The sequence below is a fragment of the Haemaphysalis longicornis genome, unplaced genomic scaffold, assembly GCF_048455015.1.
Source record: "Haemaphysalis longicornis isolate Haplotype H1 unplaced genomic scaffold, Haemaphysalis longicornis Haplotype H1 scaffold_9, whole genome shotgun sequence".
In the NCBI taxonomy this organism is placed as follows: domain Eukaryota; kingdom Metazoa; phylum Arthropoda; class Arachnida; order Ixodida; family Ixodidae; genus Haemaphysalis; species Haemaphysalis longicornis.
In genome coordinates this window covers 61926693-61953323 of record NW_027526460.1, presented here as the reverse complement: position 1 = coordinate 61953323, position 26631 = coordinate 61926693, and the positions used below count along the sequence as shown (strand labels likewise).

The following is a 26631-nucleotide window of genomic DNA, read 5'->3' as shown; positions in this document are numbered from 1 at the left end:
TATATTGTTACGAGGCGAGGATGCCGTAGAAAAATGTATTTGCAATATTCAAGACGCAAGAGGCCGGGTGCCGCTGGTACACACTGAGGGAAGCACAACCATCACACCTCGTCCTCTTCTTCTACGAAAACTCGTCGCACAATCCCCGTTCGTTCAACCTGTGGCAAATCCCCCCCTAACCATATAGTTTGTTATCGCCTGTCGGTGCCTCGTGTCATTATTCCACGGCGGAACGAGCGCCGTCACGGCGCTATGGGGTTACAGCGTCCGGCGGAAAATATGGCTTCAATCGTACATGTACAATGTCTGTAGAAGCAGCGTGACTCGCCGGTGTCGACGCCACAGGGGAGATCTCATACGTTACGTCGGTAACTTGGCGCAAGACGCGAAAGGGACCATAGTAGCGGGGCAGAAGTTTTTCACAAAGGCCGATACGGCGGGTAGGTTTCCACAGGAGGACAAGGAATCCCGGAGCGAAGTGCGCCACCCGATGTCTTCAGTCATAAATCGTTTTCTGATCAGCTTTGGAGGAACAAAGCCGGTTTCGGGCAATATGCCTAGCGTGTTCAGCGCGAGCAATAGCGTCCCAGGCGTACTCCGATGGCACTGAGGGTTGGTCTGCCGACATAGGCATGAGGGTGTCCAGTGGTAGGGAGGGCTCACGGCCATAAAGGAGGTAGAACGGCGAATACCCAGCCGTATCCTGTCGCGACGAATTATAGGCAAACGTCACGTACGACAGCGAGACGTCCAAGTTGCGGTGATCACCGGAAACGTAGCAGGAAAGCATATCGGTCAAGGTACGATTTAAGCGTTCGGTAAGTCCGTTAGTCTGGTGATGGTACGCTGTAGTTATGTTTAGTAGAACAGGACCGGAGGATGTCGTCAACGACTTGTGAGAGAAAGCAACGGCCACGGTCGGTGAGCAACTGACGTGGAGCCCCATGCTGGAGAATGACGTCGTGAAGAAGGAAATCTGCCACATCAGTAGCACAGCTAGTCGGCAAAGCACGCGTGATGGCGTAGCGTGTGGCGTGATCCGTAGCGACACCAATCCACTTGTTTCCCGATGTCGACTGGGGAAACGGGCCAAGCAAGTCCAGGCCAACCCGGAAAAAAGGTTCTGCGGGATGTCGAGTGGCTGTAGTGTTCCCGCAGGAAGCGATGTTGGTGTCTTGCGGCGCTGACACTGATCGCAAGAACTGACGTAGCGGCGGACGGAACGGTACAGGCCAGGCCAGAAAAAACGCTGGCGTACGCGTTCATACGTGCGAGAAATGCCGAGGTGACCAGCAGTAGGCATGTCGTGAAGCTGCTGGAGGACAGTGGAGCGCAAATGCGCAGGGAAGCGAGCAAAAGTGCCGGCCCGTCAGGACGGATATTGCGGCGATACAAAACGTTATCCGTAGCACGAACATTCCCGTCGACGTGTCAGGTGAGTGAGAGTTAATGTCGATGATCGATCGTAATGCTGGGTCGCGGCGCTGTTCTTCCAGAATGTGGATGAGTCCAGATATAGCACCCAGAAAGACTGCGTCGTCATTGTCAGCAGCGTCTGGTGGGTCGACCGGATGGCGAGACAAGCAATCAGCATCTAGGTGCAAGCGTCCACGTTTGTATTTTATGTCGAATGTATATTCCTGTAGGCGCAATGCCCATCGACCTAACCTGCCTACCGGATCTTTTAGCGAAGGAAGCCAGCACAGCGCGTGGTGGTCTGTTATGACTGTGAATGAGCGGCCATGCAGATAAGGGCGAAACTTGGCGACAGACCACACGAGGGCGAGGCATTCTTGTTCCGTAAAGGAGTAGTTGCGCTCTGGGGCGGAGAAGGAGGCGGCTGGCATAGGCAATAACCCGCTCAAGACCATCCTGTCGTTGCGCCAAGACAGCTCCGATTCCGTACCCACTGGCATCTGTGCGTACTTCTGTGGGTGCATAAGGGTCAACGTGAAGTGACCAAAAGCGGAGAGTGGGTGAGTACGGAAATAAGGTTGGTAAAAGCGACAGCGTGCTCCGAGCTTCACGAAAACGGAACGTTTTTCTTCAGGATGTTGGTGAGGTGTCTAGCAATATCAGCAAAGTTCTTGATAAAGCATCAAAAATACGAACAAAGTCCGAGAAAGCTTCGAACGTCTTTCGTCGACCGCGGTTCCGGAATGTTCTGAACTGCGCGAACTTTATCAGGGTCGGGACGAACCCCCTTTGCGTCGACGAGGTGTCCGAGGATCGTGATTTGCTGACGTCAGAAATGGCATATGGAGGAATTCAGCTGAAGTCCGGCGCGTCGGAAAAGGGTTAGAATTTCTGAGAGGTGTTCGACGGGGGTAGTAAATGAGGCAGAAAATACGATAACGTCATCCAGGTAACAGAGGCAGGTGGGCAACTTGAAGCCCTGGAGCAGCGAGTCCATCATGCGCTCGAATGTTGCTGGAGCGTTGCAAAGGCCGAATATCATCACTTTGAACTGCTACAGACCATCCGGTGTTATGAAGGCGGTTTTTTCGCGGTACATTTCATCTACGGTGATTTGCCAACATCCAGACCGAAGGTCAATGAATGAAAAATACTTAGCGCCGTGAAGGCAGTCAAGGATGTCGTCTATCCTTGAGAGGGGATACACGTCCTTCTTTGTGACTGCATTGAGATGTCAATAATCGACGCAAAACCGCCATGTGCCATCTTTTTTCTTCACCAACACTACTGGAGAGGCCCATGGACTGCAAGAACTTTCAATGATGTCCTTCGCTAGCATCTTATCCACTTCCTGTTGGATAATTCGCCGCTCTGCACGAGAGACTCTGTAAGGGCGTTTGTGAATGGGGCTTGCGCTACCGGTGTTGATCCAGGGGGTGACTGACGAGGCTTTCCCTAAAGGGCGATTGTTCAGGTCGAAAATGTCCCAAAAGGAAGCCAGGAGGCAGCGGAGTTGATCGGCTTGGGCAGGCAGCAAATCTGGAGCCAACATTTTCGCGAAAGGTTCGGTCGGAGCAGTCGCCTACGGAATATGAAGGCCAGTATTTCGTTGGAAATCGACGGCCAATGCAGAAACGTGGCATTCCTCTAAAGCGGAGAGGAGGCCCGGAGTGATGGCTTGCGGCAGAAGTTGGGTAGAAAAATTGAAATTTAGGAAGGGAAGAGATGTCCGATTTTGCGGGATCGTGGCGACTGTGTGGGGGAGGGTCACGTTGCGCTCCAGTAAAACGGCTGGTATTGGAGAAATTACGTAATCGCCGTCAGGAACAGGGGGAGATACACACGGGTACGTAAGAAAGAGCTTGAGGTGGCAAACGGGTGTCTTTGAGGCAGCACAGACGGGGCAAGGGTTCAACGACTGTGATTGGCGACAGGGGTAGGTCAAGGTGGACGAGTCCGAGAGAACAATCGATCAGCGCAGAATTGGCCGACAGAAAATCTTGGCCGAGGATGAGGTCATGGGTGCAATGCTCTAAAACGGTGAACAGGACAGAGGTATCATGACCAGCAATCGTGACGCGTGCAGTGCACATGCCCGCGATGGCAGCAGTTCCTCCGTCAGCGACTCGGAGACAAGAAGTGGCTGGCGTCAAAACGTTGCGCAGGCGGGAGCCAAGTTGCGCACTCATCGCGGACATCTGCGCCCCTGTGTCTATCAGCGCACTCACAGGGACACCGTCAACGTTAACGTCTAAAAAGTTCTTTTCGACAGGCAGCGTTGTTAGAGGATTTTCAGGTCGCCGGGAAAATGCAGCGGTACCTCTGGGCGCTGCATCGTCCAGTTTTCCTGGTTGGAGCATGGGTATGGCGAGGAACAGCGGTGGGGCGAACGGGACTGAAGGGTCTGCGGTGACGGCGAGCGAACGGACCAGCGAGTGTCGGTAGAATTCGAAAAGTTGTGTGGTGGCGTCTGGCGGCTAGTGCGGAAGCGTCGATTTCCCTCGTCGGTGTACGGGGAGAACTTGGTCGGGCGCGATTTGAACGAGCCGTTATGGCAGTAGCGGGCGACGTGGCTGGCTCGGCAGCAGTTGAAGCAAATTGTGCGGTCATCGGGCGTCCTCCATTAATGTGGGTTGCGGTACCGGAAGCGCGGCGGTATACTGTCGCGTCGAGGCGCTTGAAAGGAAGGAACAGGGCGATCATTCGGATGAGTGGCGGTGCAAATAGGCTGCAATCCGAGATGGATGAGCTCGTCGCGTACAACGACTTGTATCAAAGATACAGCAGGCACATTGGAGGGTTGTTGGTAAGGCTGAACCCCGGCTGGAACCATAGCCTCAAGTTCACGACGCACTATTCTGGTCACATTTTCTGAAGTCGGGGCTGCCCCTGTCGAGGGGAACTGAGCTGGTGTTGGGAATACGTTGTTGGAGCACGACGAGGTCACAGCCGTGTTCGGAAGTCGTGTGAAATGTTAAACGATGCGACGGCTTTTCTCCTGATCAAAGTGGCGACATTCGGCGATAATACCGTCTACTTTGTCACAGTTCTTATAAACCAGGAGGTTGAAAGCGTCGTCCGCTATCCTCTTCAAAACGCGTCGCACTTTGTCTTCCTCGGACATTTGTCGGTCAACTTTTTGACCAAGGGCCAGTACGTCAAGGATGTACGCGAAGTAGGACTCAGTGGGGCTCTGCACGCGAGAAGCGAGATTGGTCTTTGCTGTGAGCTGCCCACTAGCGGACGTCCCGAAAATGGCTTTGAGGTTTCCTTCGACAACGTCCCAGCTGGTGAGGGCGTGCCTCGTTCATGAGAAACCATGTTTGGGCCGTACCTTTGCGGCAGAAAGACAGGTTGGCGAGCATGATGGTCTGATCCCAGCGGTTGTGGCCACTGACGCGCTCGTACATCATGATCCAGTCTTCCACATCCTCGTCAACCGTGCCATAGAAGAAGGGAGGGTTCCGGGGGGGCGACAAAATGATGTGGGGACTTGTCAAAGGGGCAGTAGCGGCTGGGGCCTCGTTGCGAAGCGGGGTTGTCATGGCTGCAGTAGCCGCTGGATCGTCCGAGCGAAGCTCGGTGAACGAAATCTGGCGACCACTGCGAAGCTCCGTCTTCTCAGAACGCCCCGCACCTCACCACAAGATGTTACGAGGCGAGGATGCCATAGAAAAATGTATTTGCAACATTCAAAATGCAAGAGGCTGGGTGCCGCTGGTACGCACTGGGGGAAGCACAACCATCACACCTCGTCCTCTTCTTCCACGGGAACTCGTCGCACAATCCCCGTTTGTTTAACCTGTGGCAAATCCCCCCATAACCACATAGTTTGTTATCGTCTGTCGGTGCCTCGTGTCAATATTCTTGCTGCGTTTATACTGATTTCATTGTGGTTTTTTATTTCGAATATACCAACCCGAACACCAGCGTCACAGGTCGGAGGGGTATTAGCGAGAGGAATTTAGAGGGCAGGGACAAGGGCCTCATTTTATTTAATTCCGAAATTGTCAGTTGGTTGTCAGAGGTGATGTCTACGTCTAGACGTGGGGGTGGGGGGCAACGGGGGAGCGTAAGGGCTATGGCTACCTCTTCTGCCGAGGTAACGCATACCGATACATTGTATATGGTGACAGGTTACAGGGAGGGGGGCGGTGTCACATTTGATAGCGAGAGCAAACGTCCTGCCCGAAACGCAGGCGGCTTTGTCCTCGTAGCGTCTGCGGTTAAAAGGGCGTGGCTGGTTCAGTGTTTTACACACTGCTTGATAGCACCCCTTTAAAAAAATGTGTTATATCAGCATGTTTTTGCTAAAAGCGGTGTGTGTTAGTCTTTATGGCCCGCCGTTACTGGAGTAATTTTTATAAAAAATCTGCATTTGTGCCCATTATAGAAAAGCTGTCCCCACCGAACCCCTCAACTGGCAATAAATCTGAACAACTATGCAATGATGATGGTACTAGTGTGGTATGTACCATCAGCCACGTCCTCTTACATTCAACTTCTGAAACCTCTAAGTCGTAGAATGACACAGCAATCACCTGCGTTGCCTGCGATGCGTTGAAAAATCCGTGCGTCACAAATGTTGCCCAGTAAGGAGTGCTCTTTCTGCTGCCCAGTAGCTACGACGCATTTCATAGAACGTGTTTTGAAAATACACGAATAAAACCAGCGGGCGTTACTAGGTAACACCAGGGCATCCACAGAGCCACGTGGAACAGCGGAGAGGGCGAAGTCGGCGGCAGTTGACTGCTGTCGAAGTGCAAAAACATCGTAATGCAGCAAAACGTGTAAGGTGGCCGGCTGAGGCTAAACGACGTTTATTTACCGAAACCTAACACTAACTCAACCTCAGACTCAGTGACATATTGTTCTCTCGTATTTACACATGACAAGAATTACTTGGCTGCCCCGTAGTATTTCTTTTGAAGCTAAACCTTTGCGCTTATCTCCGTGCTGCTTACCATGCACATCACCGTATTTCGATATCTTTATTATCGATATGCAGAAAACTAAAGTAATAGACCCTTTGCAAAATGGCCAAATCGTTGGCGGAAAAGCAGCAAGCCACTCTGGCAACACTGTGCACCCGCTGCGCCGCCATTAGAAAGGAAGCGAAAAGGCTGCGAGCACAGAGTTTCTATGGGGTAGCTACCGTCCACCGTCCACGTAATTCCGTACGCGTCGTAGGGCAACAGACTCGTGAAGCCGTGGGCGAAAACGTGCAACCGCAACGGCGTTGCTACGACCTGCTTCCTTTCTAATGGCGTCGTCGCGTTCACCACCAGTGTTACCACCGCTGAATTCTCAGTGTTCTCCACCTTTTTGCAAAGGGTCTATTCTCAATAACCTCGGGAAACCACAGCGGTTTGAGATAGGTGGCGAGGCAGGGGAAGTGGTAAGAGAATATATCTACTTAGGCCAAGTAGTGACCCCGGATCCCAACCATGAGGAAGAGATAATCAGAAGGATAAGGATGAGTTGGAGTGCATTCTTCTGAGATAGTGATTGGAAGCCTATCATTGTCCCTTAGGAAGAAAGTGTATCACAGGTGTACCTTACCGGTACTCACCTACGGGGCAGAAACTTGGAGCCTCACTAAAAGGGTGCAACTTAAATTGAGGATGGCTCAGCCAGAAATGGAACGGAAGACGATAGGTGTAACATTAAAGGACAAGAAGAGAGCGGAGTGGGTCAGGGAACAAACGCGTGTTAAGGGCATATCAGTAGAAATTACGAAGAAAATGGCGGGGAGGGAATGTAATGCGAACGAATGATAACCATTGGTCATTAAGGGTAACAGAGTGGATCCATAAAGAAGGGGATGTTGGCAGGGGGCGGCAGAAAGTTGGATGGGCAGATAAGATCTAGAAGTTAGGGGGGATAAATTGGTTGCAGCTGGCACGGGACCGGGATAATTGGAGATCTATGGGATAGGCCTTGGTGCTGCAGTGGGCGTGATAGGCTGACGACGACGACGACGACGATGATGATGATGATTAGGGATCATTGACGTTGGTCGACGGGATAAGCTAGTTTGCTAATCTGTTTCTGCCGGTGGAATACAAAACATGCGGTAGTCTTGCTCGACAGGTGGTGTGAAGACTGGTAGCACCACTGTGGAGATTACAGGGGAAAGTACGCGCCAGCACGCATGTTCTAATGAGTATCACGGTTTGCCGTGTTGTCGAAACATTAGGGATAGACATCAAGAATTTTAATACACTCCTTAGATCTTATAAGCACTCTAATTTCTCAGCGTATCATTGAACGCACCTAGCGCAAAATTTCCGCAATAATAAGCTGGAACACAAATTTGCGCTTTAACCAACGTCAAAAAGGTTACAGCTTCCGACAATTAATCGGTCGGGGTCGTTTTGACGTATAATTTCAACCGATGCCGCGTTGATTTTCGCAGGACACTCACCTATTTATAACCAATAAATGCCCACGAAAAAAATATAAATTGAACGAACTTAGCAGACAAATTATGTTTGCGGAAGCACGTGCAACGAAGTCGATGTGTGCGCAAAATACTCACCTTTGTCAGTCCTCTTGACTTCAGTTCAATAACATCCATGTAGAAATCTTCGCGAATTCCACTTTGCTCCAGACGGACCTCCCCTGTCAGTCCCTTGACTGTCACCTGCGTTTCATCAGCCAATAAAGTAACTCGGCTGAAGCAAGGTGACCGGCAGAGGAACGTCCATGAGGCCAAATTGCACGTATCTAATGCAAAAAAGTGCCACCATCCACCTTTTCTATATTTGTGCAGTGCCATAATTCACCGTATCAATTCTCGTCTGCGCCAATACTGTACGCTGGTCCCGTTCTGAGAAAATCACGGGGGTTGTGAGGCGGTAAAGCGCCCTGTGTGCTCCGCGTATAGTAAAAACTTCAAAAATTTATTTAGTACGCGTGTTTTTTACGCTAAGCATATCGCTTGCGATGTGTAGCCCCTGTCATCACGTTCGGCCCACTACTGAACGTTCACCCCTTTTACTTGGCGTTTTTTAGCTGAAATTTTCCGCTAAGGTTTCTATTTACCACAACCGTAACGTTATCGTATATTGAATGTCGTTACAAGCAGATGCGGGGCTCATACTACGGAAGGTATCACGGTGTTTGCTCTTAACTTTCGTCGTTTTACAACGACAAGAAAGGGGCGGGGTGGTACTGACATATCTTTAACTGCGTTGAATGTTTCAAGCAGACGAAGACTAATGACGGGAAACATACACAAACGTGTGAAAAACATTTCCATCATTCGTCTCCATCTCTTTTAAACAATTTCCTTGAAATATTTTTTGTTTTATGTTTTTACCTTGCTACAAAAAATAGGGAGTTTAAAAGCGGGTACAAGAAGGGCGAAATAGTTTCAGTATCCAAGGCTTTTGCAACAGCATGGTTAAAGAAATTAAGGTGCGTTAAGACATCGCAGACAGATTTAGTTTGAGAAATGACAGCAAGTAGACTCCGCAAAAAAGACTCCGAAAGCTGGAGTTAACATTAGTACCGACGGCTTGATGATGACTGTAAACTATCTCGGCACTTCTGTACTCGACCGTATACGAACAGGCGAATCAAGAAAAAAAAATTCACATCTCGCGTACTCTACAAACCACTTGATAAATTCCTGACACACCTACCATTTTCATGGCATCCAGCAGGGAAGAGCCGTGCTTCCAAGGTTTCGGTTGATCGCAGTTCAGGGACTGCAGATCAAGGTTGTGCATGATCCGGTCGGCGTTGTGCAGTCCATTCGCAAGGAGTGTCACTGCATCGTACATGAGCGCAGTGGCTGTCTGCGACAAAATGATTTCGCTTTGAGCGCGTTGCATTTGCCAATGCTATGTCACTTAACACAATGCCTGGCCAATTGCATTGTAGACTACAAACTGCAAGTGGGCTATCTTTGCCTGACTGAATTTCAGCGCGATCATTCTGTGTCCATCTTTTCATCTGCCTTTTGTTCTTAGCGCTCAAATTGCATATGATCATCACACACTGTTTATTGCTGTTGCCGAATAAATAAAAACCCCGGGCCATCTGCACTAACGTGAAACCTGGGGGCGGGCGAAGCATGCAGTGTATAAGTGTATTCTTGGCGGCTTGGCGTTTTTGCCAACTAAGACAAAACCGTTGGGGGTGTAGAGGTTTACAGCTTTGCTGTAAAAGTCTCTTTAAAGCACGAATGTCTCTAGCGCGAGGCGTAAACGAGTATTTCGGTGTTTTCTTAGTACGCGTTACGAAGCGCTCAAGTGCGAGGCGTCAACGAGTGTCCCCGTGTTTTAGTACCGTGACTACATGGGACGACGGTTAAGGCGACGGATGACAGAGGAGACGCCAACAGCCCCAGCCTCAAAGAGGCTTCACCCCTAACACAAACGCTTACAATTACGGTACCGTGGGTAGTTGGCAATACTTCTCAAAAGGTATTACAAAATGCTGAGACAGCGACGCAAGTGTACTGTGTGTGCGTGTGTGTTCTTTTGTGTGTTCTTGTCTGAGTGTACTGCAAGCCCTTTTGAACTACCGCCAACATATTGTGCACCTCGCAAGCATGCGCGAGCAGGCTTGTGATCGCGCATGCTTGTGCGCGAGCGAGAAAGTGCGATAGATAAAAGCTGTGCAAATAATTACCGCCTGTTGCAATTTAATGCCTGATGGACTATTTGGAATAGATCACTTCACTAGAGAGATCGCGAGGGCAGCAAATCGCGACAAGGGCAGACCTATTCTGCTTACGAAATTTATTACCGTATGCATTAAAAATTCCTCCTGTGCATAAATGACCGACAAGCAGGAACCGCGATAATAAATGTAGCGGAAAAACAGTTATGTTGCCGCTTTTTACCTGGGTTTTCTACAGACCAATTTAGGAACTTTTTACCAAGACGATTCACCGCCTTCTTCTAGAAAATGGTTACCTCATTCAGTGGAATTGGCTTTCGTTAAACCTGGTTTGAATGGCTCGAAATATAATTGCGAGCAGCGAAGTCATTAGAATGAAGTTTCGATCCCTCACCAAGCACTTTTCGTGAGAATCCATAGTAATACCATTAATAAAGTTAAAGACAAAACCAACAGTTCGCGAGCTGAGAAAAGTGTAGTGGTGTTCCTAAGGCTTTAAAATCTTCAGCATCAAATTTATGTTATTCACAATTCTCCCAACGGCTTATCCAAGTCCTGATTTTGCCTCTTTCTTTTACCCCCAAGTTTTGCGTGTTTACTGTGATTTTCCACCAGTAATCTGTACCTTTTGCCACATGGAGTTTACTCGCAGGGCCACCTTGATTTCATTTCAACTGTATTTAATTTTATGCCATGAATTTCCCATAAAGAATCAGTATGCCTAGGTGAGCTGCGCAGGTCGTACTAAATGTTTCGTGATGCATCGTCGGTACTGGAGCAGAGTCCGCCATAAGCCCATTCTGAGCGGAAACTCCCATCGACCTCCACAGCATTCTTTTTCTTGCATGAAGTACACCGAAATAGGTTTCCTTCTTGTACACTCCTACCACCTTTACCGCTTGGATGTTTATCATTAGTAGCCGAGAAAAAAAATCGCTTTGGAATTTTGAGACATTTGACGTTCGGCAAACTTCGTACTCATGTTTTTCTCGCAAATGGTCCATCTTTTATTGTAATCGTTCGCCTGTACAAAAGGTTGCGTGCGCAATTTTGGCTCGCTTTTTTACAAATGCAGTCAAAAATGATTTTGTTTGCCCTCTCCTACCTTTACCTCCTTCCGGCCCTCCAACCAAAGAAACTCACGCTCTGCGCAGCATTTTCCTTTCCTATCCTCGTATTCCGGTATTAAAGACGATAGTCTTTCTTGGGCTACTTAAACCCAGAAATTTTGGTCTGTCTGTATGACTTTTAAAGACGATAGTCTTTCTTAGGCTACTTAAACCCAGAAATTTTGGTCTGTCTGTATGTCTGTCTGTCTGTCCGTCTGTCTGTCTGTAACTCGATTCAGCCACCCGGCCAAAGTAGAATTTATATTGCACAATAGTCTTATATACTCACAGCCAAATGTAAACGTCTAAGCCCGCTTTAAATGTTCATACTTGTCAACTTTGTTGAACAAGAACAAGACATCACGCAAATATAAGACAGGAAATTAGTAGACAAGGGATATTTACCGTGTTCCTTTATTAAAAAATTCATGGATGCTTGGTTTTTCGATAACAAATGATATCCTACATCTACTGCAGAAAAGCGCTGCCTACTGGCGGCATATGAAAAATCACGCGGCAACAGCAACGAAAGGTTCCACTAGCTAGGTTCCACGTTCTGCTTGGAACGCACGTGGAGCACGGCCACGCGGTTCTATAAACCTTGTAGTCGGCCGCCTCCATTCACGCACGTCTCCGCCGTACTGCAGCGCTGGCATCGAGGAACCCGACCTGTAGCAGTGGAACGCGGTAAATTCAAATCGCCTTGCGCAAACCTTTAGTGTGTTTACCTTGGGATGAGGGCGACCGTACAGGAACAGCATGAGAGGTGAGCGGGAAAGCAAAGGGGGTATTTCTTTGGTAAATGTCTACAAAGACCGTCGTCTTTTGACGACATTTGCAACGAAAGGAGCAGATACGCGGCCAATTTTTTGTCTGTCTGTCTGTCTGTCTGTCTGACTGTCTGTCTGTCTGTCTGTCTGTCTGTCTGTCTGTCTGACTGTCTGTCTGTCTGTGACTCGATTCAGCTACCCGGCCCAAGTAAAACAAGGCCTGCGCAATAGTCTTATATAGTCACAGCTAAATCTGCCCGTCTAAGTCCAATGTAATGTTCATACTTGTCAACATTGTTGAACAAGAACAACACATTGCGCAAATATAGGACAAAAACATAATACACAAGTGATATTTGCAGTGTTCTTCTATAAGAAATCATAGATGCTTTTTTTGTGAGATGAAATACTACATCCACTGCAGAAACAAAATTCACTCCGCCGTCGCCTGGTGTCGACCGCACCACTATAGCTTCTGGCGGCATTCTTAGAAATCAAGCGGCAACAGTTGCGAACGGTTGCACTAGATAAGCTCCACGTTCTGCTTGGAACGCACGTGGACTAGGGAAACGCGGTAGTATAAGCATTGAAGTAGGGTGCCTCAATTCACGCGCGTCTCCGCCGTATGGCAGCGCTGGCATCGAGGCACCCGCCCTGGAGGAGTGGAACGCGGTAAATTTAAATCGACTTGAGCAAAACTTTAGCGAGTTTACCTTGAGAGGAGCGCGACGGAAGAGGAACAGCATGAGAGGTGAGCGGGAAAGTGAAGGGAAGCATTTACTTGGCAAATGTCGGCAAAGACTATCGTCTTTTGTGGACATTTGTAACGAAAGGAGCAGATACGCGGCCAATTTTTTTCTCCCCCATTCGTCATTTTAAGCTCGCTCCATCAACCTGCTCACTTCCAAGTTCCCAGAATTTTTATTCTTTCGCTATCTTCTTTAAGCCCTTAATAACTCTCCCCTAACCCTTGCAGTGCCTCATCCACCACCCGCTCTATAATCGTCCTGTGGGTCACATGACACATCAGTGGCCATCAGTGGTCACCGGTCGGTGACTAGTGATTTGTGGGTCTCAATTTAGTATTCAGTGACCTACCCGTCGGTCACGCTGCAGTAATTACTTAAACACTGGGTTACAGATACATGACAGAACTTTGGTGCACTGGTGGTCGCGATTATTAACCAGTGGCCCAAAATTGTTTGTGGATCAGTGCCACTCTGGCCAGCAGATTCAGGAGTCGTATTTATGAATAATTGGGGGACAGACGAACAGACAGACGGCGGGGAAGCTGGCAGACTGAAACTTCACTGTAAATACATGTTATACATTTACACGTTACAGATTACGTGGGTTAAGCGCACGCAAGAACACATTCACTTTCAGCTGCGCTCTACGGGTGCTTTAATTACAAGTCATTGCTCCCTTCATCAGAGCTTCCTTTTGTAACCTTGCTTAGAATCAGATTTCTAAACTGTTGGGAGTCAAACCTTACGCTTGCGACGAGTTTGTCGGTACATCATCAGAGCAACGACTGCGTGGTCAGCAAGTGGTTTCCTGAACTAAGGATTCACTCCTACCTTAGCAGCTCAATAAATGTTTCATCTCTCTCTATCTCTTTCTCACAGCAGCGCCATTATAAAAGAATTATACAAGGTGAGCAGCGAATCCGATACCCTTCAGTTACAAGAAGCAAGAAGTTTACTTACATCAACGTGGGGCTCGGAATGGTTATGTCCTCCGTATCTCCAAAGCGCCCGTCCAATTTTTAGGTCTCGGAGAACGTTCATAACTTCTGGCCGGTCTGGGTCGACCAAACGGAATGCTGTAATATTGGCCTGGAGATTTGAAAACTCGGCAAGGTCCAGCGTATGAAGGTCCTGAAAAAACAAGCCCGGAAGCAATGCAGTCTGAATGGCAGCATATCAACAAAATGACGAAAGTTCCCAATCCAGAAGCTTTTGAAACATACTTCCTGCAACATAAGCTACAGCAGCATAAATAACAGTTTAACCGTGACGGCAGAGAATTGTGCGAAAACCTTTAAGGCTCCCAATGATTCAAAATTGCAACTATGAATTCTTTTGTTTCGCTTTTCCCGTTGAGCGACGTCATACGCAATACTTGAGAGGTGCATAATTTTTAAAACAACCTCAATATCTCGGAAATGTTCGAGTATGGATAGCTCCGGCAACCCACCTGGTATTTTTCGAGACGTAATATGTAAAGAAAGCTAAATTAGCTAAAGAAAGCTAAAGACTTGACCATGGGTTTTACTAGTATTGAGCCTTAATTTGCTGCTTGCTTTGTAGCACCATGAGCCCGAGTGATCTAAGCCATTCTGGAGATTTCGTGATAACGCGGGCTCTTCAATAAAATATAATCAATAAACTACGGTAGAAGTATACTTAAAAGTATACCGGTACCGCAGAACCTCCCCAACTCGCACTGAGCGTAGTATTGAGTTCATAATGTTTTGTACAACTGAAAATTAGCCATATAGGGGCTCAAAGCATTTCACCCCACTTTTTTTTAATGTCGCCTCTGTAGTTAGCATGGACAACTTAGAAAAGCCTATTAAAAATTACACCAATGTACAACGGAGGTCTCCGTGAGACTGCAGGATCATCTGCTTAGCAATTTCATGTAGATTTTATTACGCAAGCACGTAATGTTCAACATATGGGCCGAGGAAAAAAAAACTAGAACGCCCTAAAACACACCTCGAAGCAACTAGTGTGCATGAACTTTTCCGCTTCCTGCTCCAAATGCAGCTATTTTGCACTTCCTGGCTTACACTTCTTCAGTGTCGGATTACACACACGTCTCTTATCCCTTCTGCCTTCTTGGATGCGGGTTCGTTTCCCGGCCGCGGCGGCCGCTTTTCTGATGGAGGCGAAAAGCAAAAAAGCTCGTGTATACAAGAGTTCGGTGCACGTTAAAGATCCCTAGCTAGTCAAAATTAATCCGGAGCCCTCCACTACGGCGCGCCTCATCGCTTGCGTTGCGTCGGCGCGTTAAGCTATACAATCAATCAATCACTTCTGCCTTCTTGTAACTGCGCTGTTAAATGTTTCTGATCCTATGTAATTTTCAACAATGTTTGTTGTCGCTTGCTTGTCACTTGCATATACCTTGGAGGTAAAGGCAAACAAGCGATTTCAATTTTTTTGCATAGTGAAAACCAAAAACGAGGCCCGAATATGGCAGCATTTTACAACCCAACAAATTTGCGTACGCAAAATTAGAAATTTTATTGTCCGTACCTTTCTAGGAGAAATGTCTTGGCAAGCTTTTTGTTGTAAGAACTAAGGGATTCTGATTTTCAGTTGTGCGCGAGAGAGTAGCTTTGCTCACGCTTCAGCTACAAACAGAGGCTTTCACTGGCACGGCATCTTTGGGTCGTCGACTTGTAAATTGCGCAGCCTGTGAAGTGACATTTGTGGTACCTAAATTTTTGCAAGTTCTACTTACGTGTCACCATCATTGTCATCGGATTTATCATTTATCATCATTGAAAGTCCCTGATACAAGCAGGACACAAACGCAGTAGCTCAGGTCGCATGCTCACACTCACCAGTGATGTAATAATGTAGTTGTGGTAGTAAGTCATCATATTTACTTCCCTTGCCTGTAAGGGAATTAAGAATTATTACAGTAAGTAGTTGTGTGACACTACACCCAGCATTATTGGCGCATGGTTCCTGTCCAGCCGCTCAACGACGCTAGAATCCGTTTTCGATAATAAGAAGAGTAACTGAGACTGAAAATATTCTTACCGGAACTAACAGCTTTTGCCCTACAAGGTTCGCAGAACACTTATACATGCTTCGTCACAATCTTTTTTTAATTTTGCAATCCTCTGGTGCAGGTCAGCTATGATCTCGTAGGTAACTGTTCTTAGCGAAAATTAAACGAAGGAAAGTTTTCCTCCAAAAATCTGCAGTCGTTTTTTTACCCTTTTGTTAAAGGTATCAGAATTCCTGGCCAAGCAATATAATTCAATTCCCCATTAGAAGTGTAGAATTGGGGTGATAGAAACGCAAAAAGATTTGTTCGTGCCTTATCTGGAATTATTCACACTAGTACAAATTTATCATTTTTCACACTTTCACTGCATTGTTTGATGTCCTATTAGGGGATAGCGTATCGTTTTTCAGACAATTCGGGGTTGCGCTGGCAAAATATCTGTATGCAATATATGCACCTGATCAACGCGCATCATTTCCTTAGCTATAGCTACTGCAGTATTTTTTCTTCTTCTTTATGTAGTTCGACTTTTTTCAGGCAAACGTTCGCTCACGTCATGTGGCATGTGGTTTTAAATATAAAGCTTACAAACTAAAAAAAACGTGTTCAGAAAATTCTAGCTCACGAAGACAAAGCAGGGGAGGACAAAATTCAGTAATTGTCTTTAAATGCTTACTGGCATTACTATTTACCGTCTTTTTCATTTGTAATCAAGACAACATTGAGCTTATAATGCAAGTTCTGCTTTGACATTTTTAAACCTATTATGTACACAGTTTAGGTTCTAATTTCATTATATATTTTTAAAATTTTTGTAGTTGGGTATTTTTCTCCTTTTTAAGCGAGGGTCGGCCTCCGTCAGGTGTTCCAACACCTTTTGCCTTACTTTCCGCAGTTTTGCCCTTTGATGCAAAACTGGAAATAAAATCTTATCAGAAAATGTGAGATAAACATTGATACTTGTACAGGAGACCTATTGTCACTTCAGAACGAGGCTAGTAATTCAGATGCTAACCGTAATCATTTGGTGAAATGTTTAAGACGCTGCTGAGCGTTTCTAGCCCATCCTTGTGAACGTAGCGTAGAAAAAAGAGGCTGATCAAAATTCACTAAATGGGCTAGAGGATGTACACATTACAAACTCTTTTTCGTAGTATTTTTAAATATCGAAAGTCAGGGTGGAACAACTGAAATGCTGAATGAAATGAACTGAAATTAAATACTGATTGAGCCTAATGCCGGCCCCTAAATAAACCCCCTCTCTGTCTATTTTTCGCGGTGTGTGTATATGTTATAGTTACAAGAAACAGTTTTTTGGACACCGGTCAGAGTTACGAAAAAAAGGACACACGTCGAAAAAGGAATGGATTTTAACGTTTCGGGCGGAGGACCGGCCTTCTTCAGAAGCTAACCAAGGTCATTTCTGACGAAGGCCGCTCTGTTGTGTTCTAAGGTCAGTTCTGTTCCAACGAAGGCCGGTCCCCCGGTAGAAACGATAAAAACCATTCCTTTTTGGCGTGTGTCCTCGTTTTCATGCATGTATATATGACTAAGCTCCACTGAGTACACGGAGAGCCAAAATGGCGACGCCGCAGGGGCAAAAGCACCAGTACAAGGGCCTTCGCCTTAGGCTCTTTTAGTTCTCTCTCGCCCTAACGTAAGCTGGATTGACCACATCGCCACGGTTATTAGAGCGCCTGTGCTGTTCTAATGGTCCTACTTAAGCTGATACCGTGACATTATACAGGACGATCAAAGTTAATCCGTTCGGCAATTAAACGTCGCAGTTCGATATCTCGGAGTAAGAATAAGCTAGAAGAACTCGGCCAAATGAAGCTGCATTTAAACACGATTGCGTCTAAATTTTCAATACAAACCTGACTGCTTACTTCAGCCACTAGAAAGTTAATTCTTAAGTTTTAGTTTGCTATCCAACCGACATCAATATTACCACCACATTCGGTGTCCTCCTGGGAGTGTAACCTTACCGTAGAGGTGGTCTTCACGCAAATTTAACCGTCTATTAAAATAAACCTGTCGCCTTAATTAATCACGCGGTATATTTATAAATATCGTGCAGAATATTGCTTGGAAGTGAAGAGCGCAAGCCCTAGTTGCGTGTAATGGGTGGGCTGAAGAGTGCGCTAGCATAAAATGCATCCAGTGCTTTCACTACTGCAAGTCTGTAACAACACTGGCCGACATGTGTGATAAAAAGTTTCATCTGTTTGTTAAACCAAATTGGAACTGGACTGGAAGTTCAGCGTTTTTCTAGAAGTGATTACCATGATTACCCCAGAATACCACAGAAACGCAGCTTACCTCTCGAAAAAGCGCCGGAAGTGACTCGGTCTTGATATCAAGAATAATGTTGAACTGCTTCGTGACTCCAATATCCTTCATGATCTTCATGAACGATAGCTTCGGGTTGAGTTGGACCAGTGAAACGCTGTGATTTTGGGCAAATGAATTGTTGAGTACATCCTTTAATAAAATAAAACCTACAGTTGGGAAGAAAGCATACGGAAGAATGTAACTTTCCGTTCTCGTGTGTGAAAGAAAGTGTGCTCAGCCCAAAAAAGTTTGTACGTGCGTTGCTAAACACAGTATAGGAATACCTATTCCAGAAAGTAAGCATGCTTTAAAGACAGTTCGAAAACTAGAGTTATGTATTTACGGGGAACCGGAACATCAAAATATGCAGAAATTCAGAGAATTGTCTACCAAACTGGAACATCGTTAAGCCGCTTCTCAATAGGGAGAGGTATGTCCTACATTCTGTCCAACCAATTATCTCCATTCACGCTATTTTAACTATACAGGTGGTACTACAACGAAACGTTCATTTTTTTTGTGTGGAAAGGCAGGGTGTTACACGCTTCGCCATGTTCGCTATCTTTTATATTCCTTCTTTTTCTTGGTGTTTCAAAATTCTGTTCGACCAATTATCTTCATTTACGCTATTATAACGATTAATGGTGGAACTTCCGGCAAATCTGCATTTTGGGGGAAATGGTTCGCTAATTTAGCTGTTTATACTTTTTTTTAAATTCTATCCGACCAATTATCTCTCTTTACGCCAGTATAACAATTAATGGTGGCCCTTCCGCGAAACCTGCATTATTGTGGAAATTCAGGGCGTTAAGCGCTCCTGCCTGGGGGGACACTCAGAAAAAATGCGATCCGTGAAAATTATTGTTGCATTCCAAAATATTATGGGTTTTCACATGAGCAAGACAACTGGCTATATGTAGTGATGTCAACTAACTAACGCATCTGGAACATGTAGCATTAAGGACAAGAAGCAATATGAATCATAAATTTAGTTTGAAGCGTATAATAACTCTTCGTTTCTGCAAGTCGCTAGGTGACGCCTCGCCTTCTTCACACAAAAAAAGGTCATTGGCAGTCTTGCTGCTGTGTAACTAAAAAGCAAAGCGTCTTTTTATAAATATCGCTGTTATTTCAACAGTAATAAAACTAAGCTGTGTCCAAAGACTGCCATTTTCACTCTTTTTAAGTCAGCTCGAAGAAATAATTAGGAGAAATTAATTGCCCAAGTGGCTCTCACAGGAAAGATTTGTGATTTATAAAGTTTGCACTAATTGTATCAGGCTCTTGCGTTTTAGTTAAAGTCAACTATACAGTATATAGCAATTGTGATTACACGCCGGTGGTAACGTTTGTGTCGGGTACGACGGCTTTTTGATGGTAGGATACGCCAATCAACTGCTGTGGACTCTAGTGACGCTCCAGGAGTTGAATAGAAGGTTCCCTTCTCTCCGAGTTTTGGGCACGGCGCTGGCTATCGCTCTTTACCATCGAATGGTGTTACAGTATTATAAATAACCCTGCAAGTATAAGAGAATACACACTCCCCCTGTGAGTGAGTTGTTACGACATCGGACTCCTGATACAGAGTTTGAGCGCCCGGTACCCACACTAGTGCGTGTTTTTTTATGTTTTTTCTATCAAGTTAAAACATGGCTCTGGTATTTCACAAAGAAAACAAAGTTTCTGTTTTTCTCAGCGAGTTTGACGGAAGAAAGCTTTTCTGTATCATTGCTACCACATATTTCGAGTAAAAGCACGCACACGCTCGGTGAAACTTACTACTTTGGTCCTCGTACAGAACGGTGAAGCTCTTCCACTTTTTGTTGAGGACGAGGTCGAGGTAAGCCTTGCCAAACACGGCAGGGTCGGGGAAAACGTTGAGCGTGTACGGATTCCGATTTGACGTTGGCTGCCATGACGTCTGCATGTGTGGCACGTTCAGGTTAGTGCACGCCGACATGGTGATTGACGTGACAGCTGGTGATGTCGGTCCGATAATTGCTGAAACCCTCTGCTTGAAGAATGTGCAGACTGGATAAGAACAAAGAGCGTAAGAACGCCCAATCAGAGAACTCACTCAACAAATAGATGCAAAATACACATTTGGCTTCAATAACTTGTTTCATAATGGTATTTAATACTAACTTACATGAGCCATGTACACGCAATTCTGTTTCAGTTGAAGAAACCTGAGAAATATTAAAACAACTTTCAAATTGTGCTACACTGACGGGTTATTGGGAGGAGTGACGGCATATGGGCCACTACTAAACATGATTTTCAGTATTTTAGCTGCACGGTAGCATTCATGTCATGCAATAATGGCCTATTCATGTGGCTTAGTGATTAGGTAGTTCGCCGGCTACCAATCGCACAAACAATATTCTGTGACGTCATAGAAAAGTTGCCAGAAAGTTGCTAGGGACTCGCCACTGCTTCACATGTTTTCTTTAATGTCTCTATTATTTCTTTGAGGCCTGCGATAAAATTTTAAAATTGTATCATTGTTATCGAGAAAAAGCAGTCTTTCTAATGCACCAAACTTGCATTTTGACTGCATGGCCCCTTTAAGCTCGGTTTTTCCCCGCAAAGTGCTTAGAACCACGTTCTCCAACATTACTTTTGGCAATGCAAATGATGTTGCTAAATCTTGAAATCTACCTTTTGGTAGACGTTTCCCCAAGAAGTGTTGCAAAGAAGTTAGAATGACATTCTTGACATCGCGCCGTACTTCCTCTCCGTTTTCGACGCCCCGATTCTAATCAAATATAGTGATTTTCCTTTTTTTTTACCGAGGATTTTATCTTCAGATCCCATACCTCCTGCATGAGCAACCGGCTAGAATACCCGCCCAAACCACTACTTATAATGCCTGTATGTGTATTCCCGAAGATGAAGAAAAATTAGCTCCTTTATATGAACTGAAACTACTGGCAATCCAGCAAGTGCGGATTCGATGGTTTAAACTAAAGAAAAATATGTGCCATTCTTCTCTCGCACCCATAAAATAACGCAGCCCCGAATACATTCCCAACCGTCCGAGCCTCATCTGGGCCCAAAAAAATTCAAGCAACGTAAAGCCCAGGCCGGATGGCTACGATGTGCAAGGCAGTGAAGAGTGCCAGCTGCCCCCTTCCTGGCGCCTCAGAGCCGGCTAAGGAGCTCTTGCTACAACCCATAGATGCGCCATTAATATTTATTTTGCTCTTACTTCACCGCGAAACGTGCTGATCGCAATGAAATAATTCTTGCGGAAAGAAGCACGCCTATGTAAACAGAAGACTTGAAACCCCGTTTCGTTACCCTCTTAATGCTCTAGCTATGTTTACAAGAAGTATTTGCACAATTTCCCCTGGTAGTTAAATCCCTCCTCACTCGGGCCTCTAGTCGAGGAGATCCTTGAAATTAATTTTTGCATGTAAAATCATTGCGGAATCCTCCACTCAGTCGATTGGAAGGGTTCCCTGGAGCGCAGAGACTGAGAATACGGTCATATTTCTAACTCGGCTGGTTTTAAGGAGCTGTTCAGAAATCAAATATGGTTCTCTATTCTTTAAGGTGTCCAATCTACTTAGGTTTTTATCTGGAGCGGTGGCACGGTGGTTAAAGTGGGGTGGTGTTGGGCAAAGGTGCGCGGACGTGCTTTGGCTGTTTATATGGTAGAGGTGAAAATAAAAAAACTCCCATGTGTTCAGGTTTTACCATTTTTGAGGGTCCCCGGTGGCATACATTTATCTGTAGCCTATCAGTAATGTGAGCCTGAGTGCCCCGGTGGCAGCTTTGGTGCGTAAGTCCTAAAAAAACTTCATTTCTTTTTCGCTTCTTTAGTCTGCGAGTTTTGACATGGTTCTTGCAAAGTGAATATTGTTGCTTATATTTGACAATATGAAGGCAATTTGGCAATCCCACGAGTCTGCTAGCTAGGAATTTCACTGGCAAGCTTTTCCGCCAATGTATTCGTAAATAAAGTGTAGGCAAACTAACCAGCAAGCTATCCAAGCGAGCGTTGGCGGACAGACAAACCAGCCGACCCGTGGGAAAACCGTTCTCCGTGCGAGGGGAGCCATCTATCCAATAACGTTACGGAACTCACATAACAGCAGCCAATTACCGGAGTTTTTTTATTGGCATGACAGCCGTCCACTGAAAGCCGCGACAAAAAGACGCCCAACATGCCACCCAGTTCATTATCAACATCATCACCAGCCAATATACGCCCACTGCAGGACAAAGGCCTCTCCCATTATTCTCCAATTATCCCGGTCCTGTGCTAACTGTGCCACCCAGTTATTATAAGTAATCTCGCGTAGCTGTCAGCAGCCAGCTTTTCATGTGGTGAAGGTGTTTCCACGCACCCCGTCCCCCTGGCTTGCCTAACTGCGCTTAGCGACATCACGCACGTCTCTAATAATTGGTCCTGTTGTAGGCCTAATCATTCAGTCCTCCCATCTGTCTCCCCTATAACGAAATTTGTGCGGAAACGCACGGAACAAATGTCTCGTATGAACTTCTCCCAGAACTAGCGACGCACATCGCCGCCAAGAGAGACAAAATGTTTCCATTATGCGGTAGCCCCAAAGGTTTTATGCTCTGGTTAGGACCAACAAGAGATTTTTGTGCGGGGAAGTGCACCAGCGTAGAGAGAGAAAAAATATTTGGAACCATTCAGCGCCTTATACGTGCGGAAAGTAGCTTACAAAATTTTCATTTTTGTTACCAGGAAAAAAAAAAACATCACGAAAGGGAATCGTTCTAGCGCGTTCGTTGTGAGTGGGAGAAAGTTTTACCCGATGAGCCGCAGCCAGATATGCAAAAACATGAAAAGAGTACTTTTACTAAACATTTTACAGAAGAGATTGCATGATTATCACGGCCTCATTCGCATCCCATTGTTTTTCTTACTGCCTAATACGAATACCCCAATTACGCACAAAGAGCATATTGCATAATCTTGCATCAATATAGAACTTGCGTACGGATACCTCTAGCATGATAAACTGTTTGCGGGCCGAATTGCTATAGGACACGAGAATTCAATCTCCGAGCCTCCATGAGAATGCTTTGAACTCGCACTCTTGAATCAATACTGAAAGCACTACGCTAAGGACCCTCATCAATTCATTTGCTTGTCTTCCGGGTGAATGACATCTTTAGGTAAAGAAAAAGGTCACCCGTATATATTTACCAGAACTGTTACCGTACCGAGGTTTTGTAGTGAATAAAGTACCCGCAGTCGAACCATCAATGCTTTCAAATGAACCTTTGTTCAGCAAAGTAAAATTAAGGTCTTTGGCACCGATGATGCCGTCAGTCTGTGAAGCACGCAGTATAATACGGGGGTAGGTGTTAATTTAGAACACCTGTAAACATTGAACGCACGCTTAAACCTCGACAAACTGAAATTTTCTCTTTTGGCTCCACCAGGAAGGTGGCCAGGCTAGCCACCGCAAAACATTGCCTAGTGTTTAACGCAAAATAAATTTTTAGCAGTCTGTAAAAAAATTGCTGGGGGGGAGGGAGGGCTGGTTGAGTTGTCATTAACAAGTAAAATTGGTGCGGAACTCACGACCAGTGGAAAGAAATTACGATACTTCATCTTACTTTATTGCAGTGTTACGTCGAAGAATTTCTGCCAAAACGATGGCAAGCATTTCGAAACTCATATCGCAAATGAGCATGGACTGCCTTTAGGTAATGGAGGAATTTTGAATTTACGTGTGTGATGAGGGGTGAGCTGCTCTGACGCACGGCTGGGTAATATTGGGATATTTGGCACAAGTCATTATGCCATTGATTGCGAGCTACCCAGGATATATGACGTCACGAAACGTAGTAGAGAGTGTGTTACACGTCGTTCGTATTTCAGGACTGAAGTTTTAACGACGATAGTCTTTCTTGTGCTACCTAAACGCAGAAATTTTGGTCTCTCTGTTTGCCTGTCTATCTGTCTCTCTGTCTGTGACTCGATTCAGCCACCCGGCCAAAGTGAAACTGAATCTGCGGAATAGCCTTATATACCCATACCGAAACCTTAACGCCTAAGTCCCGTGGTAACCTTCATACTTGTCCACATTGTCGAACAAAAACAAAAAATCACGCTAATGTGAGGCACAAGATCAATTCAAAAGTGATACTTGCATTGTCTTATTAAATATTAATAGATGCTTGTTTTTTGCGGTATTAAAGGAAATACTACATGAACTGCAGAAAATCATGCCATGCTGTTGCCCGTGCCACTATAGCTAATGGCGGAATTTTAAGAAATCAAAAGGCCACAGTAACGAAAGGTTTCACTAGACAGGTTCCACGATTCGCTTGGAATGCACATGGAGCAGGGCAACGTGGTTCTATAAATATCCTTGTAAGGTGCCTCCAATCACGGGCGTCTCCGCCGTACGGAAGCGCTGGCATCGAGGCACTCGGCCTGGCGCAGTAGAACGCGGTAAATCAAACAAACCTCTAGCGTGTTATCATGGGAGGAATGAGACAGGAGCGGAACTGCGTGAGAGGTTTGCGTGAAAGAAAAGGGAGGCGTTTACATAGTAAGGGCGCCGGTCGACTATCGTCTTTCATCGCCATTTGCAACGAAAGGATCGAATACGCGGTCATTTTTCTCGAAGATTAGTAAGGTGCATGCGGTTGGGCTGTAGCGTGTGATTTCGCGGAGTATACTGCTGAAGTTCCAGTTTTCCCACTTATACGTTGATGCGTCTCTTGAACGAATTAAACGGGAGCGGTACTTTCCCGCTGACAACATTGGGTTTATTGCCTGTTCGTAGCTAAATTGACTCTCCTTAGCCACAGCGCCACAACTGCATTTAATCTGAGAAGTATAATAATAATCTCACAAGGGAAGCACGTTTTAGTGCGATAGCACCATCAGCCTACTCCGGTTTTTCTTTTTCAAATTGGTTAACTGGCTGAAGATTCATTTCCGAGGCCTAAATGTTTGAACCTCATTTGTGAAGCCTTCCCTACATTACTGGTTGTATGCCGTTTGCTCAAAGGTTGAGAATTGATCGCACAAATATAAAATGACGGTTTTGCGCACGTTAAAAATATTTGTTTAATATTCCAAAATAATTATTTTTAAAATGAGAATACTATAGCGCACTGGGGCTTCGTTAACCGTTCGGAACGCCTCGAACAGGTCTCACCTTTCTTTAAAGCGCGCCTGCTCCAGGAGATCAGAAAACGAAAATGATTACGGTATTTTGGTGTAATATATTACGGTTACGATTTATTCGTCTGTCGAACTGAAAGATAAGCTCTACCGTTCCTATGGTAGGTCCTTACTTATACATTATAAAATTTCACGCATATATTCCTTACGTCACAAGCTTCGAGGCAGTCTTGGACTGAATTGTTTGCTTTGCTTCGCGATGTGAAATGTTTTCTTTTTACTGAAGCCACACCCACGTTCCTTCCATTTCTTACACGTGACTGTGAAATAGATGGCACCATTGTTATCAAGGGAGGGTCTCCCGTTTGGTTTTTATCTACATCTTAATTGGTTCTATTTCTCTTGTGGTTCCAAGAACCACGTCAGTTATACCGCGCGCGGTTTCAAGAACCACGTCAGTGGGTTTCAGGCCAGCACGAATGCTTACTAGCTTTGGATGCAGAGAAGCTGTCCTTGGGCTTCACCTCGTGTATGACGGGCATCAGCTCTGTCCTTGGCAGGACGCTGATGTCCTTGTTGATCTTGTCCAGGGCATACCGGAAACTCACCTGCGCCTGCTGGTTGTCGCTTTCGAAAATCCCCCCTGCGGAACAAAAGCAAATCGAAGCAAGTTGGTTTTCATTGCTTTTACTTTACATGAATCTTCTTCCTTATTATTTATACATTGTAATAAATATATCGCAATTAGAGGTAACAGTATGGCTTAAGTTTGAAAAAGGCGTTTACGGTATCTTTTACGACACTACGAAGTCGGGATGCTCCTTAAAAATAAATAAATAAATAAATAAATAAATAAATCGCCTAACGTATTTTGATTCCTCAAGAAATTCTTACGTAAATGTCGCACATGAAATGCAAGCCCTTTTAAGCACGTCACAAAATGTCTTTGGTGATATACCTGCATCTCTGGCACTAACGAAGGCAGCTCTAGCTGTCGCTATTTTTCTTTACGGTGCGTAGCTGAAGCATGAGCCGTAACGTAGTCCCGAACCTGCTCACACAACCTGATAATCTTTATCGATCTAATTGCATCAGAATGTGATAGCAGACTGTTCAGTATCCGGCCTGGTGTCCTCTGAAAAATAAACATGATTGAGAGTGAGCGCTTGTCCTGTCTATTCTTCGTTTGTGGAGTGTCTTTTGTAAGCCTGTTTTTTAAATAAAGAAAGTATGTGCCGTTAGCTAAAAGTATTAGGACCACCATTGCATGTATCAATAATGAACAAATATGTTTAATACCATTATACTATCGTTTTCAAACACTCAATTTTTTGCGTAAGGTTTAAGCTACAGGCCAGTCAGATTGTTTTGAAGAGGATACCAGCCGTCAGCTACATGAAATCACAAGGAATCACACTACTCTCGCATGACTCAGCGAAAAAGAACGGGTTGCGTACATCAACGTGTGTTATTATGAGGGCATGCTTTTATTGAT

The 26631-nt window shown here is 45.6% G+C and overlaps 1 protein-coding gene across 3 annotated transcripts in view; it reads right to left on the bottom strand.

Moving 5' to 3' along the window:
- Positions 1 to 26631, bottom strand: part of LOC144153907 (glutamate receptor ionotropic, kainate 2-like) — a 62447-nt gene that overhangs the window by 19039 nt on the left and 16777 nt on the right. The window contains exons 2-8 of one of the 3 annotated variants that reach the window (XM_077685658.1): positions 25624 to 25779; positions 19793 to 20044; positions 18002 to 18180; positions 15507 to 15560; positions 13639 to 13809; positions 9066 to 9221; positions 7958 to 8062 (exon numbers count right to left, since the gene is read on the bottom strand). In XM_077685658.1, coding sequence (XP_077541784.1) covers positions 7958 to 8062; positions 9066 to 9221; positions 13639 to 13809; positions 15507 to 15560; positions 18002 to 18180; positions 19793 to 20044; positions 25624 to 25779 — 1073 coding nt within the window. Of the gene's footprint in view, positions 1 to 7957; positions 8063 to 9065; positions 9222 to 13638; positions 13810 to 15506; positions 15561 to 18001; positions 18181 to 19792; positions 20045 to 25623; positions 25780 to 26631 lie in introns of those variants that run through there. The other 2 variants (XM_077685659.1, XM_077685660.1) reach the window with 2 other exon arrangements.